Source organism: Lepidochelys olivacea (assembly GCF_965140295.1).
Source record: "Lepidochelys olivacea isolate rLepOli2 genome assembly, chromosome: 5".
Lineage (NCBI taxonomy): Eukaryota > Metazoa > Chordata > Testudines > Cheloniidae > Lepidochelys > Lepidochelys olivacea.
The window spans coordinates 115,167,529-115,188,363 of NC_140415.1; the positions used below are offsets into that span (position 1 = coordinate 115,167,529).

General features: G+C 40.7%; 1 protein-coding gene across 13 annotated transcripts in view; it reads right to left on the reverse strand.

Annotated features, from left to right (window-relative positions):
- ELAVL2 (ELAV like RNA binding protein 2) overlaps positions 1-20,835 on the reverse strand; it is a 170,390-nt gene that overhangs the window by 62,783 nt on the left and 86,772 nt on the right. For 6 of the 13 annotated variants that reach the window (XM_084628901.1, XM_084628891.1, XM_084628900.1 and 3 more), the window contains one exon: positions 3,038-3,281. In XM_084628901.1, coding sequence (XP_084485027.1) covers positions 3,038-3,266 — 229 coding nt within the window. In that variant the 5' untranslated portion in view covers positions 3,267-3,281. Of the gene's footprint in view, positions 1-3,037; positions 3,282-5,724; positions 5,816-20,835 lie in introns of all 13 variants that reach the window. The other 7 variants (XM_084628899.1, XM_084628896.1, XM_084628889.1 and 4 more) reach the window with 2 other exon arrangements.

Sequence of the window (20,835 nt, forward strand, 5' to 3'; positions counted from 1 at the left end):
TCTGGGTGAGTTACTGAAGTCCTCAAATCATGACTTAGACTTCAAGTTACAGAGAATCCACCGACTAGTTTAAACCTGCAAGTGATCCATGCTCATGCTGCTGAGGAAGGCAAACCTCACCCTGTGTGTGTGTGGGTGGGGGGTAATCTGCCAATCTAATCTGGGACATTCTTTTCTGACCCCAAATACTGGTATCAGTTAGATCCTGAGTATGTTAGGCCAACCAGCCAGACACTGGGAAAGAATTCTCTGTAGTAACTCAGAGCTCTCCCCATTTAATGTCTCATGACCTGCCCTTGGAGATATTTACTGCTAGCAGTCATAGATTGGCTACAATGGCAAGTAGTCGGTCTCATTATACTAGCTCCTCCATAAACTTATTGAGTTCAGTCTTGAAGACACAAAGTTTTTTGCCCACTCTGCTCCCCTTGGAAGGCTGTTCTAGAACTTCATTCCTCTGATTATAAACCTTACCTAATTTCAAGACTCAAATTGTTGATGGCCAGTTTCTATCCTCAGGGATTCCCAGTAAAAGAGAAGTTAATTGACTTCCAGTGCACATTTCCTTAACTTCTCCATGGAGCTAGGCAACAGGAGGTCAAGGACCTGAATGTTAGACTCCAGCTTGCAGCCAGGGAGGAGTAAGGGAGCTAGAATAGGCTGGCCAACCAGGCCGACTCGAGAAAAGCAGCAGCAACAGCTGCCCAAAAGTGATGAGCGGCTGAAGCTCCCCTTTCCCTGGAACACATGAAGGAGGGAGGGGAAAGTCAGACCACCTGGGAAACTCTGTAGGATCCAACACCGGGGAAATGGAGCAAAGCTGCCGGGAGCACAAAGCGGAGAAAGAACAGTCCTCTTTTTGAGGAGACGTTTTTTAAAAAATCTGATTAGTATTTTGAACTGTAGTCTTAGCGGCATGTATGTGGGGAGGAAGGAAAGGAATTGCAGGATGGTATTTCACAGCACTAGAATAAATTAACGTTGTCATGGAATTGGGTCCATTATGCAGATTAGTCATACAGCTCACATGGGGTCTGTTATAGTCAGTCAGAACTAGGCTGGAGGAAGGCAAGCCCAGCTGCAGTAGGGATGGTGCTATAGGCAGACGCACAGGTACAGTGTGATGCTGGGAGAACCCACTTTTCCCACAACAGCTCCTGGCTGGCTGCCAGGAACCACCAGTTCCCCACTCCAGCAGCAGCTGGAGCACGGCTGCTGTTGGGTCGAACGCCTGCAGAGATCCATGCCATTGGAACAGCATAGTCAGGAAGGAGAGAACGCAATCAGTGCAAATGGCGCCTGGCCAACTCTCAGCGAAGTTGTGTGGATTCCTTTCCCATATGTTTATCCTCTAGGCCTCAGCCTGACATCCCCATCACTACTTCATCCTACTTCAGCCACAGCTAGGTACTCATGTCCCTAAAGCTAACTTTCAGAATAAAACTGGGCTCTCTAAACTGGGACCTCTGCCTTTCTACTCCAAAATGCTGCTCTGTGAGTTCTTAATTATTAGAGCTGGTTTAAAAAAAAAAAACACTGAGAAAGTTTGCCAAAAATTTGAATTTGGGCCAAAAAGAAGAGTCTTGATTTGAAAAATTTCTGCCAGCTTTACTGGTTACATTAGAGAAGCCTCCCCTCTCAAATCAATGTCAGCAAATGGAGGTTGGGACCTTACGGAGAGTTCTCTTTAAAAAAAACACAAAACATCCAAGACATCAAGAGCCCCATCTGTAAGTGTACTAGAAATATGTAACTGGGAAAAAATGATTTAGCCGGCAATCACTTTAAAAAGCTGGATGTGGAATACTCAAAAATCTTTATGCAAACAAATAGGCAATTCCTTGAGAACCAGAAAGTTAGTTTTATACACATAAGGAACTTCATCTAAAAACGTTAACTCTAGCTAAAGCTTTCCTACAGCCATTAACTGGTTCAATGCAGTCTAAAATACTTCTAATTTTGCATACATTTTGACAGCTGTCAAAGAGAATGGGATGAGAGCAAACAAACTTTGCAATACAGCTTTGTTTTGTTACTTAAATATAGGCGCACATATCCACCCAATGGTCCGCTTAAAACAGGGGTTCTCAAACTGGTGGGCCATGACCCCTCAAGGGGTCACAAGATGATTATATGGGGGGTCATGAGCTCAGCTCCAGGGAGCTGACAGCCCTGAGTCCCCATTACATTAAATTAAATACCCCGCCCCCATTTTTAATTTACAGGGGGGGGCCACACTCAGGCTTGCTGTGTGAAAGGGGTCACCAATACACAAGGTTTGAAAACCACTGGCTTAAAAATACTTGGAAAGTTAATAACCAGGTGTATGGCTTTTAATGTCTTCATCCTGGATATGGGTGACCTGTGCAACAGAACTGTTCAACCTATGCTAAACAAAAAGTTAAATGAAAAATGCTCCTCTCAGCCTTCAGTTCACACTATTTGTAACATCTCTCAGCCAGAACAGACAGATAGCATGTATCAAGGCAATATTTCTCATGCGGCTTCCAAGTTTTATTTTCCACCCAAGAGACTGTAGCGAGTATGGCTGAACAAGGATCCCACCCACTCTTTTCCCCACTGAAAAATAAGCAGCTTCAGATTTAGTTTATCTTATTGGGCAGGGGGGAGAGGGAGAGCTAAGTTGTGCTGTTCCAGCTGCCGGGCTTAGTGCAAACCAAAATTCCAACGAAGTTAATCAAAAATACCCCACAAGTCAGGGATGTGCAGTTATTTATTCTTTTCACATCTCAATATCCTTTCCAAAAGCCTTTAATGTCTATCTCAGAAAGCATTCAAAGGCCCCGTTAGCATTTATATTGCTCATCTACCAACTTGGATGAAATGCAAATAGAAAGCATTTAAAATCTTCATAAGTGAGAATACAGCACAGCTAATATCTTCAACCTAGCAATATACGTATCTGCTTCTTCCATCTGAATCCCATAATGGACAACAGCTGAATGTTATGCAAAATGCTGGTTTAGAGAGCATATTGCGTGTATGTGCATATGCAAAAATTACAGTTCCAACGTACCTGTTATTTTGTCTCTTACAAGCTTGCAGGACTCTATCTCCCCAATGCTTCCAAACAGACTCTTCAGCTCTTCTTGTGTCATGTTTTGAGGAAGGTAGTTGACTATTAAATTGGTCTTGCTGTCCTCTGTGTTCCCAGTGTCAACTGGCGATGAGCAGTTGTTGTTTATGGTGGTTGGACCATTGGCTGTGTTATTGCAAGTTGGTCCATTAGACAGTTGTGTTTCCATGGCAGCAATTACCTGCTAAAAAGAAAGAAAATAAGAACGGTCAGAATTCATATAGCATGATCTATTAGAGATTCCAGCCAAGAATTTAAAGACGTGTCATTATGCACAAGAGGTTATTTCCAGGCTTCCAATAATGCCTCTACAAAAAGGAATTTTTAATAGTTATGCAGTAAGATGTTTAGAAATGTAAAAGCAAATAAGGTTTTTACTAAGAGTACTTCTAGAAAGCAGCAAATTAAACCACAGAAAAAAAACTTAATTTTACTACACATAGAAGCAATCCGCCTTTCAAGTACAGGAATTATTATATCATCAACACATTTTAACCAGTTACTAAACACTAACATTGATAATATTGTTAACAGTTTACAACTGAGCACCAAAATAGTACGGGATGCACTTTTAAAAAACAGCATGTACTCTTTTGGTTACTTTTCCAGTACTAAAAACAAGTTTAACAGTTATTCTAAGACTACTTCTGATGAACATTGGAAGAAAACACAATTAATAATCCCTGATTTAAAGGCGTTTTAGAGAGACAATGGAAATGTTGGGATGGAAACGGGAACTCTTCTTCCTTGATGATCTAAGGCCATTTTCTTCTGCACCACTGTTGGTCAGTAATAGCTTTTAAATAGCACTCAGCATTCCAATAGGCGGATACCTACAGTCCCCCTTCTCCCTACCTCTCAGCTCCCCCCCTCCAGAAAAAAATAAAATACGTGGCTTAGTACTTACTGTACTTATTTTACTCAAATGAGTGATACAGACTTTTATTTCACCCCAAATAACTGTATGGACAACTCACAGATGCAGAAGAGGTCATTAAAGAGTCAACGCTTGCCTAGATGATACCAGAGATCTATTCCAATTAAGTGGGAGATCAGATATCCACTGCACGGTAACTATTGGCAAGACAACTTTTTAATGGCAGCCACTGTATCCAAGACTTAACTATTCTATCCATTTACAGAACTAGCTACCTAGGACAGTTTCCAATTCTAAATACAATGTAAAAGTTGGTCAGGTTTATTATCTAATAAAATATAGGTTCCAACATTAAAAAAAGACAACCCTAAGCATAAATTACAGAACATTTTCAGAAAAGTAATTAGTGCTCAAATCTAACTTTATGCTGGTTTCAAAGAGGACAGGTCTCACACAAAAACCTTATCTAATAAATCTGGAGTTTAAGTAGCCATATTCTCTTATGAAGTCAATTGTTTTCAAAGCTTGTAAATTTGATTTTAAGTGAGCAAGTGTCTTCAAAGTAGGAGATTTAAAGCCCCATGAAACAGTTGAGGGGTTTGGTTCTTTTTTTTTTTTTAAAATAGGTTACAAGTAGGACAACTCCTGAGGATATTTACAAGATGTGTAGAAATAGTGGGTTGCCCAGGAGGTTGCATTTGGTGCAAAAGAGCAAGCAGTAGTTATGTATATTAAAAACATTTCTTTCCATTAAAAAAATGGATCCAGTTCCACAGAACTGAGCTCCCACTAAAGCAGCAACGTTTTCTTCCCTCCTGACAAACTCCTGTGGGTTAACCTGGTCCTGGCACTGTATTAAAAACAAGCCTGTGTCAAAAGACAAGCACGTAGCTGAGGCCAATTAAAACAAAATTACTATTCAAATGTTAGTATATCTGGTGGAGCGGGGTAAGCCACAAATGCTGCATTCTGACTGAAGCTCACTGGGTTTGCGTTTAAATTTTGAAGTGTTCACTGATCGAAATTAGCAAGGACAAACAAACAATCCTCACTTAATTGCACTTTTTATTTTTATGTTCAGCAGGCAAGAATGAGATCCTAAGCCAACATTCAAGTGAACAGCTGCAGTAGCCTGGATACACTGAAATTACAGCATTTCTCAGCTATAGGACCATCTGCTCTGAATCAAGTGATACTAATATGTTATCTTTTACAAATAACGCATATTCCATTGATAGGTTCAACAAGTGTTCACAGAATATCAAGCAAGTCTTTGAGCAGTTACTAAGTATTTTTTCCAGCCAGAAAAAATAGTTTTAAAGGTAATTTACAATTTTAAAACAACTTTTAGAGTAGGAATTGTAAATAACTTTAAAAAAATTAGTAACCAAAAAAATACACAGTGTACAGGTTTTAAAGATTACTGTAATTTAGTATTCAGACCATACCAAAACAGTTTTACTACAATTCTACTCTTCAGTTATTCACTGGATATTTTAAATCTGTACAAAAAAGCTATTTGTAATTAGAAAGAAATTCAGTGCGGTTTAAATTTCTACAGATCACCATGTTAAAAAGAAGAGTTATCATAATACACTGTTCTGGGCCCTGACAAAATAGAGATACAGCCTACAAACTATATTGAAACATGAAAGAATATACAGTAGAGATTTAAGTGTTTGGTATGGCCTCAGCACTATTTTAACATGTTAAAAAGTAGCCTACAGAATTTAAGAAAAATCCCACAGACCCCAGTCCAAGGCTCTGCTGCCCACGAACCACTTCTAAGCAGAGAAGCCACATCACACAGTCTGACTGCCATGTTAGTTTGGAGTTGCCGTCTGCAATATGGACACAAAAAGTACCGTATGTTAGATTAGCAAGATAATGCAACAAATCAGTTTGTACAAATTTACAGTAATTGTATTTATATTCCAAGCACGTCCATGCAGTGTGGTTTAATTGAATTTGAGGCAATTCCAATCTAATCTTTCCAAACTTTGTTAAAACATTTTTTTTCTTACATGAATTGTGTTTTTAGAAACAAAAACAGCCTAATTTAAAGGTAGTACAAACTAGTTACCTCTGCACCTAGCCTGGAAACTACCTTAAAACCACACCATGTCTAAAAGGAACCACACCACCACACGATTTTTTTAAAATTCTGTAACAAGGAAGGGAGAAGGAGGGAAACACAAATGAATCTAGTCTCAATTAGAAGTTACGGTGGTCATGTACTCTATTTTTTTTAAAAAAAAAGCTCCATTTACACATCCATCCCACCCATGAAAGTCACAAGACAAGCCAACACCGTGCTCCGCTAGAATCTAGTCTATTCTTAACCCTGGAACTTCACATTAAAAAAGTTAGTTAAAATTACATACAGAAGCTTTGCTGCTTCAGTTCAGCGTGGATTTACTTATAATAGCCCTATTGAAACGGTTAGTATACATAGATAAAGCAGGTTTCCGAGTAGCAGCTGTGTTAGTCTGTATCCGCAAAAAGAAAAGGAGTACTTGTGGCACCTTAGAGACTAACCAATTTATTTGAGCATAAGCTTTCGTGAGCTACAGCTCACTTCATCGAATGCATGCTCAAATAAATTGGTTAGTCTCTAAGGTGCCACAAGTACTCCTTTTCTTTTTAGGGAAAGCAGCAGCAGAGCCGGTCAGCATTTTTCAACTGGAATAATTGGACCAGTAAATAGGAATGTTAGAGAGTATTATTGTCCCCAAGCATAACTGAATTTTTTAAAATATGCAAATTGCAAAACCCAGCAGGAGTTGAAATTAGCAATGCTAGGAAGCCACAGACATAGGTAATGGACCATTTATAACGTATTACTACTTGCCCAGATATTAAATACAGCCACAATATTGGCATTAAACCAAAGTAGGAGACTGCTGTCTCTTTGCCACAACTTTGGCTGTGCTAATCTAGCCCAACTTCTTTACTCTATTCATATTTGTTAACAGCATACATAAATCCAAAGATTGTTTAACCCAGCCACAGCCATAAGCAATTCAGCTTTTGGAAGGTTGTTTTCTGCACAAAATTTAGAACACAAGGCTACTTAATTTTTTAAGTAACCCATGACAGAGGAATTCTGATTTTCCTTTATTTCAGGTATAACTTAAAGCTCATAGTCTGAGTTGTACCAGTAGTAAATATTTAGTGTTCCAATTTAGAAGCAATACCTGTATCTTCATATCAATTACAGGTTTAATAAATCTTTGAAGAGACCATTTGAGACACTGTCTCTAGTCTTCTCAATCCAAAGAGGATACTACATAATTCAATCTACCATGCTGTAAATCCTACCCTACAATGACCCATTTGCAGACTGAAGGGCAAGTTAAAAGAATAGTCACACGCACAAGAAATGCTCAACGTAATTCTCAGCATACATGCTCCAGTTGGTCCAGACAAATCTGATCAAGTAGTCTTGAAGGACATAGTTGTGTCATGTCATATCCTGATTTACAATAGCTTGTGTTCCGCTGCCCTGAAGTTCTAAAAAGCTCACTAAGTTTACACAGTTGAGTCACAGAAGCAAGAAACTTTAGGATCTCATCACTTCTAAAGATGACTTCACATGCAAAGAGTTTTACTTTGACAATAGAAAAAAGTTACACATTTCAAGTGGTCCCTCTTCAGACTAGTTTGCTTAACACATGCTTTCTTTGATGGCAGAGATGCATTACATAGGAGTCTCACATGACTATCACTGGGCAATCCTTTATGCTAGCCAATAATTGAATTACCGAAACAGTTTCTCAAAGACAGATTTTGCTCTGCCACCTGTTTTACAAATTTCACTCGTTACCACCAACGCTATTACACAGACCGCTCCAAATCTCAAGTTTCCTGGAAGAATAAATCAAGATTAGCCTTTGCAAAGCCACCGACTTTAATGTGTTTTTAAAACTCTATTAAATTCTGGTTAGAGAAATAGCTTTTAGTTACATTTTATTGACTAATGATTTCCTCTCAGCTCTTCCATATCAACAACATAATTAGAAAAGTTTCAGAGTAGCAACTGTGTTAGTTGCTTTCAGAAAAAGAAAAAGGGAGTACTTGTGGCACCATAGATAGGAACAAATTTATTTGAGCATAAGCTTTCGTGAGCTACAGCTCACTCCATCGGATGCATTCAATGAAGTGAGCTGTAGCTCACGAAAGCTTATGCTCAAATAAGTTTGTTCCTCTCTATGGTCCCACAAGTACTCCTTTTCTTTTTACATCTACCAATGTGATATATGCCATCATGTGCCAGCAATGCCCCTCTGCCATGTACATTGGTCAAACTGGACAGTCTCTACGTAAAAGAATAAATGGACACAAATCAGATGTCAAGAATTATAATATTCAAAAACCAGTTGGAGAACACTTCAAATTCTTTGGTCACTCGATTACAGACCTAAAAGTTGCAATTCTTCAACAAAAAAACTTCCAAAACAGACTCCAATGAGAGACTGCTGAATTGGAATTAATTTGCAAACTGGATACAATTAACTTAGGCTTGAATAGAGACTGGGAGTGGATGAGTCATTACACAAAGTAAAACTATTTCCCCTTGTTTATTCCCCACCCCCCATTTATCCTCAGATGTTCTTGTCAACTGCTGGAAATGGCCCACCTCGATCATCGCTACAAAAGGTTCTTCCCCCCCCCCCCCACCCGCTCTCCTGCTGGTAATAGCTCACCTTAAGTGATCACTCTCCTTACAGTGTGTATGGTAACACCCACTGTTTCATGTTCTCTATGTATATAAATCTCCCGCTGTATTTTCCACTGAATGCATCCGATGAGGTGAGCTGTAGCTCATGAAAGCTTATGCTCAGATAAATTTGTTAGTCTCTAAGGTGCCACAAGTACTCCTTTTCTTTTTGCATAATTAGAAATGTTAACTCCCATTTTGAAACTGACTAGACTAACCATTTCTTTAATAAAATTTCTTTCAAGTTTTACTCCAGCCCCCAGATTCCCTTTGGGAAAGGTCTTTGGTTTTCTATCATCTTCTAAAATATCTTCTCTCCCCGACTGCTGTGTAAGAGACCCGCAGAAACTAACTGATCAGGGGAAAACCAGTAATGCAGACTATGCAAAAGGAACAAACACTATCTTCTATGTCTCCCCTAAGCTATTCATAATCAGGAAGGGTGGATTTTTTTTTTTTAAATATACCACAGTCAGGTTTATTTTAAATAAACCTATTTTAAATTAAATTTGAAATTATGATCCCCTACGCTAAAGGCACAAGTTTACTGTAACCTATTTAATTCATTTAAGTTAAATTAATATAGAATAGTCATGCAGTCCAATTTGTTGCCAATGGTTTAAAGACAAATGTCAGATAACTAGATAAGTGGTCAAAGTCACTAGCTAAATACCAGGAACCAGAGTTTGTTGAAGTGCTAACACAACTTTCAACAGTAATAGCCTCATCTGCAGGTGCAGAGAGAATATTTTCTTCAATTTCAGTTTATTCAGCTAGTTCAGTTCAATGACTAGTTCATTCAAAGCTGAGAAAGCAACTGAAAGTTGAAAAAGCAGGAAAGTCTCTCTCCCAATTTATGAATAAAAAATTAGATCTGACAGGTTGAGACCTTTTAGTTCTAAAGTCCTAAAGCACACAATGACCAGAAGGAATCAGTACAATTCACTTGTATTAAATTAAAAAGAAATCACTGTTTTAAAATACAAACATATTTTGATCAACTTTTTTTTTAATGTATCCAGCACATTTCACGTAGCTATTTTACTGAAACAATTTTGAAGTGTGTGTGTGCATTTTTAATGGAATTCCAATTTCCATCCAAATATAGCCTGATGGGGGTCACAAAAAATAATTAAATAAGAAATGTATCCCTATTTTTAACATAAGAAGGATAATGTAAAAATTAAGAAGATGAATGATTAGCTATAACTGTTTAAATAAAGTACATATAGATACAGTGTGTCATCTTGATTCACAAAAAGGGAGTACCAAATTATTCTCAAATAGCTGGTATAACCTCTCCCTTTACAGAAAATAAAAAGTACAAATATAAAAGATTAAAATCAAGATTTTCTGTTAAGATTTAAACCATAATTAAAATTGGTGAATTACTGTACTTTGATTCAAATCCACCCTTTAATCAGTTCCATTAAACAAAACCTTTGAGAGCCTTCAAAAACAGTATCTAATATTAAGGACTTGGCTGAAACTCAATCCAGGTGATGCCAGTAGAATGAGACATGCAACCAGAAGAGATGGCAAAGATGTCAGTCCATAGGAGTTAGGATATTCAACCACCATTAATAATATGAATTTACAAGCTTGGGAGCAGTCTGGCTAGACCAAAAGCCAACTCTACATCATGTCGGAGCAATGGTCAAAAGGGTATTTTACAACTTACCCCAGACAGATAGGTACATCTTTTCTTTTGAATACAGATTTTAATATCTGTGCTGAAATAGGGCATCCTATCAATATGTAACACCTGTACTAGTTAAACACTGCTCCTCTGGATGCACATTTAGATATTGGATTTTTGACTTATAAAATCCAAAATGGTCCGAGACCAGCCTACCTGAAAGCGCGCCTCTCACTCACTCAGTGATACGCTACCACAACATTAGCCAGCCAAGACTACACTGGATTCTGCCTTGACAGAGATCATGGGTAGCTGGTAGGGTGCTCTCCATAATGACCCAGGAGATCTGAAAACTGACCCACTCTTAGTCTTAAATAACCCAGATTTCCTGACCTTCAGGATACATTGTAGGGCCCATTTGTTCCATCTGGCCTCTGAAGAGAGATACGGGGAATGGAGGCATAAACAGGGTAAATATCCCCTTTTGGCTAATGTTATACTGGGTAGGAGAAGAGAACATGACTGCACTGCGTTTTGTTTTATAATATAAAGTGATTGGCAAAGTGATCAGAGCCTGAGTATGGGGCACTTATTTTCAATTTGGATAAAATAAAATAAAAAGGTACATTAAAAAAAACCAAAAAAACAAACACACACCAGGTCCTTACTACAGTTTAAGCCCAGATGGACAGCATCTCTTCCCTTCTGACTCATTTTAGACTACCACCATTGCCAACTCTGGTGGTAGTCTAAAGGCAAAATATGGCCGTGAAAGTTTACTAGCATGGGCACAAGATCTGCTGGCATGCCCTTTGCTAGGACTTTAAAATAAATAAATAAATAAAGTGTACTAGCAAAGTAGAGCAAAGTGCCTAGCACTAGATTTTCATCAAGCTGCCACATGTTTGTTAAAAGTACAACTTTGTCTTGTGCTCTTCCTTTGTAAATCAGTCTTCGAGGACATTATTAAAAAGAAAGGAGCCCTTCACATCAATACTCAAATGAAGACAAATCAGGAAAGACACAAATACTGGTAATTCTAATCCTTCAAAGCACAGAAATCGAAGCAAAAATATTTAATGGTGTTCTAAATCCTGGGTCCTTTGTGATATTGCAGATGCACGCATTTGTTTGTGCCGGTCTATGAAACCCATTAGGGAAATGGGATGGGAATTCAGCCTATGCAAGGAATACTATGGGAAGGGTTCTTTAAAAAGATTCTTTGCGGATACAGGCATATAGGAACAGGGCAAGGAATCTCTCAGAACCAGGAGCCTTGACCCTCAAGTCATGGAAACAAGGGCTGGTAGTGAAGGAAAGACCAAGAAAATCGGGGGGGGGGGGGGGTGGAGGAGTGCGCAATTCCTTTAAAAGGAAGGACCTCCCAAGATAGGCACGGTCCAATTATTCTCCATGCACCAGCAAACCTGCCTGGGAGGAAGTGACCCACTTGTGCTAAGCAGACAGAATTCTCTCTCACATCTTATCAAGTATGTGGATGGCAGATATGACAACTATAGCAATATAAAAGGTAGGTAGCCCTAGGTTATCAATCATGCTCAATGGGAGGTTTGCTAGGAACTTATTTAAGGGAAGAGTATCAAAATCATAACTGAGCAGCAGCCTATGGTTTTGGTATCCACCAATTCCAGTGAGGCAGAGTAATATAGGAAACAGCTCTTGTAAGTTTTACTGGGCTACGTGCCTCATGTCCAGGATCTTTATGGTTGTTTCTTCGGGACCCAAGGTAGAATGTCCTTATTCCCCGCCCCGCCCCCAACCCCAACTATACAATGAGGGAAATTTACAATCTGTGTATGAGGATAGCCTGTAGAAAAAAAGAGGTAAGTATGTGTTATTTTTATTGACACCCACATGTGCTCACCACGTCAATAAACAAAAATCTCGAAAGTATTTGGGCCCCTTAAAATCAAGGCATTACACAAGCACAAACAAGAAGGACACAAAGGTAGGGAAAAGGTAAAAAATGCTGTCAGTATGTGCATGTTGCAAACAAAATCTTTTTTTTTCTTCATTTGTAGGTTTTGCTGCATAGATTGAGTTTTAGGAAGATCTGAATGGGGTAAAGGTGGTGGCTAGATAGAGCATTCCAGGTACGAGCTTAGAAGAAAATGGGGACAGCAGACTACCAGTGTAAAAGGTGGAAGGGTAGGGATTGTGCTTAGGTTAGCAGCTGAGTGCTTCTGGGAGTCTTAAAACAAAGGACAAGTTTGAAATTTACACACAGTAATGTGGGATGCTGTGGAGAGGTTGATCATAGAGGGCAAGCAATGATTGTTTTGGCTAAACTTTTTAGCCAAACAGAAATCAGCAAGGTAACAAGGAGGTTCTTGGAAAAAAAGAGGAAACCTGAACAAAAGGAAACATCGTAAAGGAAAGAAACATTTGAGATATTGGGAGTTCTCCACCTACAGAATTAGGAAAAACCCACAAGTGCTATGGGACACTCAAAACATGAATTGTGCTAAGTAGCGCAATACTAACATTGCTGTTTGCAACGTTCTATGTAACAGTAGCAGGGAAATATGCAAAATAGTTAAGGCCACACCAGCAAAAGGAAAGGAGGAAGAAAAGGATTTATAATCCCTAAGGCAAGCATCTGCAGGGAACAGTGAAGAGGGATACCAATAAATGTTTCCATATGTCCATGTAGTAAGCTTTAGAAGTGGATAAGAATCCTTGGCATCGGAAGACAAACGTAGCTGGCATTTCTAAAGCCCAGTGCATGAGAATCAAATGAAATACTCTAACTGCTCAAGAACAAAGTTAAAAGTAGAAAAAGCACAAAGAATTCCTTAAATACTAGCAAAATAAAGCATGAAGGTGGGAAACCCAGATTGGATATAATAAAAATCAAGTTGTTACCCAGATGCCATCCAGAAACCATGAATACAAAACACAGAAAGACCAAGGAGTAGAACTAATAGGTGACATCAGCAATCTATAAACCTGAACTTCACTCTGGGATATTATGGTATCAATTGTTTAAAATAATTGTTGGTCTGAACAGCCTATTTCTGAGGGAACATGAGGATAAAAACTGCTTAACAACCTTCCTATACATATTTACGCAGCTCAATAGCCCTTCATCCTAAATAACAGTACAACAAAGCTGAATATTCCCACAATGCAGGAGAGAAATGAGACCATATGAGAATGTAGAATAGACACGCTGAACTTCAAGAAGGGAGATTCTAGCTTACTTCAAACATACTGAATATTATTTTTTTTTTAGTTCTTCATATCTGCATGGAGACGTGTGGGCTCAGCTACTGGAACTGCTTAATTCCCAAAAACAAGGAAGCATCCGGAAGTTAAATGTGATCAAATGACATGGTCTGAACTTTAAACCAACAGACTGAAACCCACTGCAAGCGATGTGAATGGGATAAAACATTCTCTTTCACCTACCAAAGTTTAAAGACAGCGATGAAAAATTTTGCCTTTGGCTATTCTTCAGAGTCAAACAACTCAAGGACTCAAGTTGTGCACCTTTTCCTTATTAGAGAGGAAAGGACAGACTGTGAATAGGAATTTGGCCTGCACAAGAACTACAAGGCTGTGTAAGCAGACAAGTTTGTGGGATCACCGAAGCTAAGGTGCATGGAAGTGAGATATCCCCCCACCCGCTATGAAGTTGGCTTTCTGCAATGAATCATTCAATAATCTGAACCTCTTGTTTGAACTTGTAGCCAACATGAACAGTCACTTGCTTCCAAGATTTTTCTAACCCAAATAAACTATCAACAGGCTTCCTTCAACTGGATTTTTCCTTGGATTTTAAAAGCATGATGAGGCAGGGGGGAGATGAACAGACCTTAAAGAACTGTCTCCTCTTTATAATTCTAGATTACTTAGTGTCATTGCAGAAATTTACAGAGTAAGCAAAGTCTTCTGTTCTTACTCATCTAACCGTCTCAGCCTAGACATTGGCTTCTGAACATGGACAGGTGGGTGAGGTCATAGGTGCCGACTTTTGGTTTTGCCAGTGGGTGCCCTCCCAAGGCCCCACCGCTCGCTCCGTCCCTTCCCCCGCCTGCCCACTGCTCACTCCTCTCCGCCCCCTCCTCCGAGCACCTCTGCCAGTTTTGGAGGGAGGCTATTCACATTAGAGAAAAAAGGTGGGGGAGGTAATATCTTTTATTGGACCAGCTTCTGTTGGTGAGAGAGACAACAAGCTTTTGAGCTGTCACAGAACTCTTCTTCAGGAAGAACAACTCTGAAAGCTCAAAAGCTTCTGGTCTCTCTCACCAATAAAAGTTGACAGGGCACTAGTTTCAGGATTCATCTTAGCAGAATGTCATCATTACACCAAGGAAGTAGCACTACCAGCACAATGAGATAAATATAGCCACGGGTGCATGCCAAAAATTCACAGGACAAGCACACTATCATCCTGCTGTGTGGATCCCAGGGTCAGTTTAGCTCTCAGTTTAGTGGGGATACACTCAGGGACTGAGCCCAAGGATTCAGCTAAACACAAGGGCACCTGCAAACAGCTGTACTAACAGCAGGCTCTACACTGGTCCAATAGGAGGAGTTGCATGTCCGGGCACTAATTCCCAATCCCACTGCAAGGCAATATGGGATCCAGGCACCAGGTCATTAGTACCAGAATTTGTACTCCCAAGAGAGTGGGATAGAATTATAGAAGTTACAGGGGGAAAAGCCCTCTGTGATCATCCTGGCTCAATCCATCTCCCTGCCAATGCAGGGCTGATCCTTACTGCATGTTTTGTCCAGTCTCCTTTTAAAAGTCCCAAGTCTTGGAGTTTCTAGCTGACACACACTATACCAGGGGTTCAGGACCCCTCAAGGGGTCACGAGGTTATTACATTGAGGGGTCGCAAGCTGTCAAGTACCACCCCAAACCCCGCTTCACCTCCAGCATTTATAATGGTGTTAAATATATAAAAAGTGTTTTTAACTTATGGGGGGGGGAGGGGAGGAGAGTCACACTCAGAGGCTTGCTATGTGAAAGAGGTCATCAGTACAAAAGTTTGAGAGCCACTGTTCTATACCTCAGGGGAGTGGCGTGCTGTGCTCTGTAACCCCATATTCATCATCATTTGTATATATTCTTTATATTTCATACAAAGCATGTCATGTAAGGTATCATGGGAAAGGTTATGATTTGCTGAAACCCACTGTTCTGTCAAAATATGTACATCATTAAAGTGTATAAAGTTATGAGATTGTGGTGTATGGAGTTAACGAAATATGCTGCAAATTTGGGAGTAGCAGAAGGCAACTCCCCAGAAACAACAAGGCACTTCACCAAATGGCTGGGTGGACGTTACACAACCATCACCAGCCATTGTGCAGTAAGTAAATGACAATTAGCAATTCAATGACCATCACCAGAGAATTACTCAACCTTGGGACTTAGCAATACACCTCCCCTCCCCGCCACCATGATGCTTGGACTTGTGTTTGCCAGAGCACATGGACTAAACATATAAAACAGGAGAGAGTTCTTTCCAGCCCAGGTTGTACCCCAGGGGTCACACACTAGCCCTTCCCTTGGGAGACTATTCCATCCACACCCCAAGGTAGAGATTGCACTGCTAGGAAGGTTTCCCCTGATAACTTGACTTTCCCCCATCCCCAAGAGGCAGTCACCCAGATGCCAGGGAGGAGGCCCAAGCGCACTGCATGGACATGACCACTGTCTCCGAGAGGCAGGCATCTCTGCCCAGGCATTGAGGGCAAGTAGGGGGCCACTGCACCCCACAGGAGCCCAGGAGATGTCATCCCCCCTCCCATGCCCATCCCAGTCCAGCTACCCAGTGGGGGTTGGTACTCTCAGTCTCTGTGCTGTGGGGGTCCAGGGGATGTTTTTGGAGACGCCTCTGACTGAGCCCCCTGCCAGAAGCAGAGAACTGGGCAGCAGCTGGTGCGCCCCCCCCCCCCCAATGCAGATGGCCAACCCGCCAGCAGCCAGGTGCCGGCTCTCAGCACAGCCACCCGGGAAGGGGTTTCAGTCCCAATCCCCAGCCACCCTCACCCCAAGGCCCCCTTTCAAATACACTTAGCTGCTGCTGCTGCCGCCGCCTTTAACTGGACAAGAAGTTGAAAGGAGGCTGGGAGCTGCTCAGCTGCAGAGCCTGCTGCCCACAAGAAGTAGGTAAGAAAAGGAGGTAGGGCAGCACCGGTGATGGGGGGGTGTCACTCAGACCCTGCCCCAGGAGGAGAGTCCCCGTCTCCTCCTGGTGGCCAAAAACCAGCTAAACAGCCCTGCCGGAAAGAGCTGTTTTGGCCATGTTGATCAATGCAGCAGCTCAGAGCCAGAAACAGCTGATCAGCCCCCCCAACAGCCCCACTGATCAGCTGATGGAGTCCGCGGGGCCCCCACAGGCCCCGTAAACAGCTGACTAGTGCTGGTGGGTGCTGAGCACCCACTAATTTTTCCCTGTGGATGTTCCAGCCCCAGCACACCCACAGAGTCGGCGCCTATGGGTGAAGTAATATTTTATTGGACCAACTTCTGTGACTTGAAGAGCTCCGTCTCTTCAAGCTTGTCTCTCTCACCAACAGAAGTCAGTCCAATGGAAGATATTACCTCACTCCCCTTGTGTCTCGGATATCCTGCGACCAACATGGCTACAACACCACTGCATATACCGAACATGTAATACTTCATAAAAAGAGATACGTATGCATGCATACATGCAAGCAAGAACAAACCACTGTCTTTTCCACTGAATCCATTTCCCCTTCAGCTAATAAGGTGGCTACCATACTTGTAAACTGTCCTGTGAATGCTATTAGGGAGAAGACTGGTGACTTTATATGTGGAAATACAGGATTTGATCCACCATAGAGGTGGTTCTGGAAGACTCTTCCAGGCCATAAGTAAGATGTTTGTTAACATGGACAAGTACCATGTAAATAGAACTTAAACCTCTGGCCACAGCCAAATTATGCCAAAAATCTAAATTCTCCTCCACCCTACCCCCGACAGACTATAGGTCATCCTTCCATTTTGTAAAGGCTACCCAAATTCTGTACATCAACTCATCTTCCTAGAGGACTCTGGTGTTCTTCCTCTCTCCCAAACTCTGGTTTCAGGTCCTCCCTCAGTGAATAGCTCAAGGGCCAGCTTCAGCTGCTCCTCAGACATTTCCTGAGGAGCCAGAGTGAAATGGCTGCAAACCTTGTCAGTTTCACTGGCTTCCCCCTCCCCCGCCACACAGTTCCCAGTAGCAGCAGTGAAAACTGAGCAAAACATTTTCATTCTCCCCTGGAGCTTGCAAAAGCTATGAGCAGCAGAAGACACATTAGAGTTGTCTGCAAACTCAGGGCAGCACCATACCGGTTACACACACTATTCACATTTAGTAGGTCACCTTTGCAAGAGTATTCTTTATAGTGCTTACATCTGTTAAGCTCAGTTTAAGATGCAGAAGTTTAGGTTTTGCAGAAGGCACCGGCATTCACACAGTAAAGCTTCTTACTTGCCACAGGTGAATAATTTTTCAAGCCCTGATTCTGAAAAAAACCAAGAATGAAGCAATTGGAACAAAAATATGCAAGAAGTTACTAGCAAGAGACGCATAGGGCCACAAGAGAGATAAAGCAGAGAATTCACAGGAGTCTTGAGTCACAGGTGCCACAGACTCCAACTGTAACCAAATTTAATTATTTTAGAAGGGACAAACTGAATACCTGTTATTACTGGGACTTGAGTATTCCAAGTTCCAAGACAGACCTATGCTCAGTGGGTCAGCAATGCAGACAAGTTACCCATCTTCATCTTGTTACAGGGGTCTCCCCCCTTGTAGGGTAAAGAAGTCAGAATGCTGGAAAAAAAAAAAACCTTGTCTTCTCTCAGTGGGAAAACGAGAAGCACTGTACCTAGGTAAACTACAATTCCTCAGGAATTCACAAGAAAAAAAAAATTCTACATAACTCACTGACCCAGATTCTGATGTCAGCTTTGTTGAAAACCAAAGTGGAAACTAATGAAACCAAAGTACAAGCCAATGGGGTTGAGGCACCAAATCAACAAAGTCCTTTAGAATTTGCTCCCCCCGCCCCCCCATAAGAGATTAGACACACATCTAGTCCTGGAAAAAAGGAAAAGGAGTATCTAACCTGCCACAACTAATTTCTAGCCCCAAGACAATTTCCTGTGACCACACTCAGTACATAACCACTCAAATCCCTTGGCCTTCTCTCACCGAATTAAGAGGAGATTGATTACAGGACCTAAATGTCTTTACAAATACTATCAAGGAGGGAAGCAAATTCCTAACCAAACAGCCCTCACTAGTATCACCCTGCCAGCCGCCTCTTCCCCTTTATACAGGGAAAAGATTAGCACAAGCAGCTAAAATGTTTTTCATTTACCATACAGAAGAAAGTGAGGAAGATGGGAGTCAAGAAGCAGCCCTCCTGGTTACGAGACTTAGAAATAAGATTCCATTAGTCTGGGATTCGGATAAAATTGTCGTTTCTTCAAAATGTTAACCCCACAAGATAAGCATTCTGTCTTGTCTGAGAAGATTTACATCTAGCCCCTCAACCGTGCCTTAAACCCCATTAGGCATTGGGTAAGGCTGTCCATTCCATCTTTTGAGGTTGGTAAAAAAAAAATGGAAATATAAAAGGTGAGTAGCTAGTGAGCTGGTGCACCAGCACCAGAATTCCCTCAATAATGCCTTTACAATGCTTATGAAGGGTCTTCACTCTTGCTTAACAAACTGGAACTCCTATGAGTGTCCTCAGGGGAACAGCTCTTCAGACATAAAGGAGTTTAACCAGCTAAGAGCAGCCCTGTCAACTCTTAGTCGGATCTGCAGACATTGGTTCCGCCTCAGGGTTAATGATGCTGAAGACTGTGGACAGATCTGAAAGAAACAGCCTGGATACCAGGTCATTTGACATCAAGCAGGAGATTAAACAGTAGCTTGACCAAAGTGTTTTAAAAAATGTGCACAAATCTACTACCTTTAGGATACAGATGTTAAAAGGTTACATTCTAGATATGGGTTTATTATAATAATGTTTTACTGAAAAAGGCCTCTTAGGAGGACCTCTAAAAACAATGTTTTTGGAAGTTAATATGATGCTATAGAAAGTATCCTTAAAAGTTAGTAAGTAAAAATGTAGAATACGACCGAAGAATCCCCCACGTGAGACTATCATTTGACTAATACCAATTTACTCCCTATGGGGTCAAGACAATATTAAGTCTACTCTTTTAACTGCTAAACCCATATCCTTTTCAGGAAGCCATTGGAAAGTCAATTTTAGATTATTTAAAAAAAAACAAAAAAAACACATTTCCGGAGACACAGACTTAAGGTACTCTGCATTCATACATTATAAAGTGACAAATGCACACTTGTAAATACCACTCTTAAATAAAGTGAGAATACAGACTATTTTCCCAAGAAAGTTATGCCCAAGAGAAATTTTTGGGTGCACCTGCACACGAAAGGATTAAAAAAGACACAACACTGCGTCTGAATGAATCCTTAGGCATGATTCTGTAGGCGATAGCTGCAATATACATTTCACAAAATATGGTTTGATGGTAAGACATATTTATGAAGGGAAACTACACACAGTAGAAAGAAAAGGAGTACTTGTGGCACCTTACAGACTAACCAATTTATTTGAGCATGAGCTTTCGTGAGCTACAGCTCACTTCATCGGATGCATCAAGGTGCCACAAGTACTCCTTTTCTTTTTGCAAAGACAGACTAACACAGCTGTTACTCTGATACACACAGTAGATATATTTAAACATGTGAATTATTTGAGAAATTACAAAGTACCACCAGATAATAAAATGCACAAGGAAAACAGTGGATGAAATTACAAGATAAAATTCCAGTTTCTGACTATTAAAAAAAAGTAGCTAAAAAATTTCAAGTTCTGAAATTCTGCAAAAAGTGATGTTTTGGAGAATATCAGTAAGTATCCATGACATTTTTGGACCTGCTATACAGCAGAAGCTGAGTTACAAACACCTCAAGAACGGAGGTTGTTCTTAACTCTGAACAAAAGGTTACGGTTGCTCTTTTAAAAGTTTACAACTGAACATTGCCTTCATATAGCTTTGAAACTACTACGCAGAAGAAAAATGCTCCTTTTAACCATCTTAATTTAATGAAGCACAGAAACTGTTCCCTTACCTTGGAAAGTTTTTAATAAAAAAAATTCTCTTTAATAGTTTACATTTAACAGTACTGTATTCTCCCCCACCCCCCGCCCACCATCTCCGCTGTTGCCTGATGGTGTATTTTGGGTTCCAAATGAGGTGTGTGGTTGACCTGTGAGTTTGCAACTCTGGTGTTTCAGAAGTACAGCAGAACCTCAGAGTTACAAAGACCCCTGCCAAGAGGCTTTAAAGCTAAACTATTTCCACAGAGGTAACTGTACAACAGGGGAATTAAAAAAACGTCCTTCCGCTCAAGCAGTATAAGAATCAGCCGCCATTTCCCATTTTAGAAAGAGAAATACTGATTTTT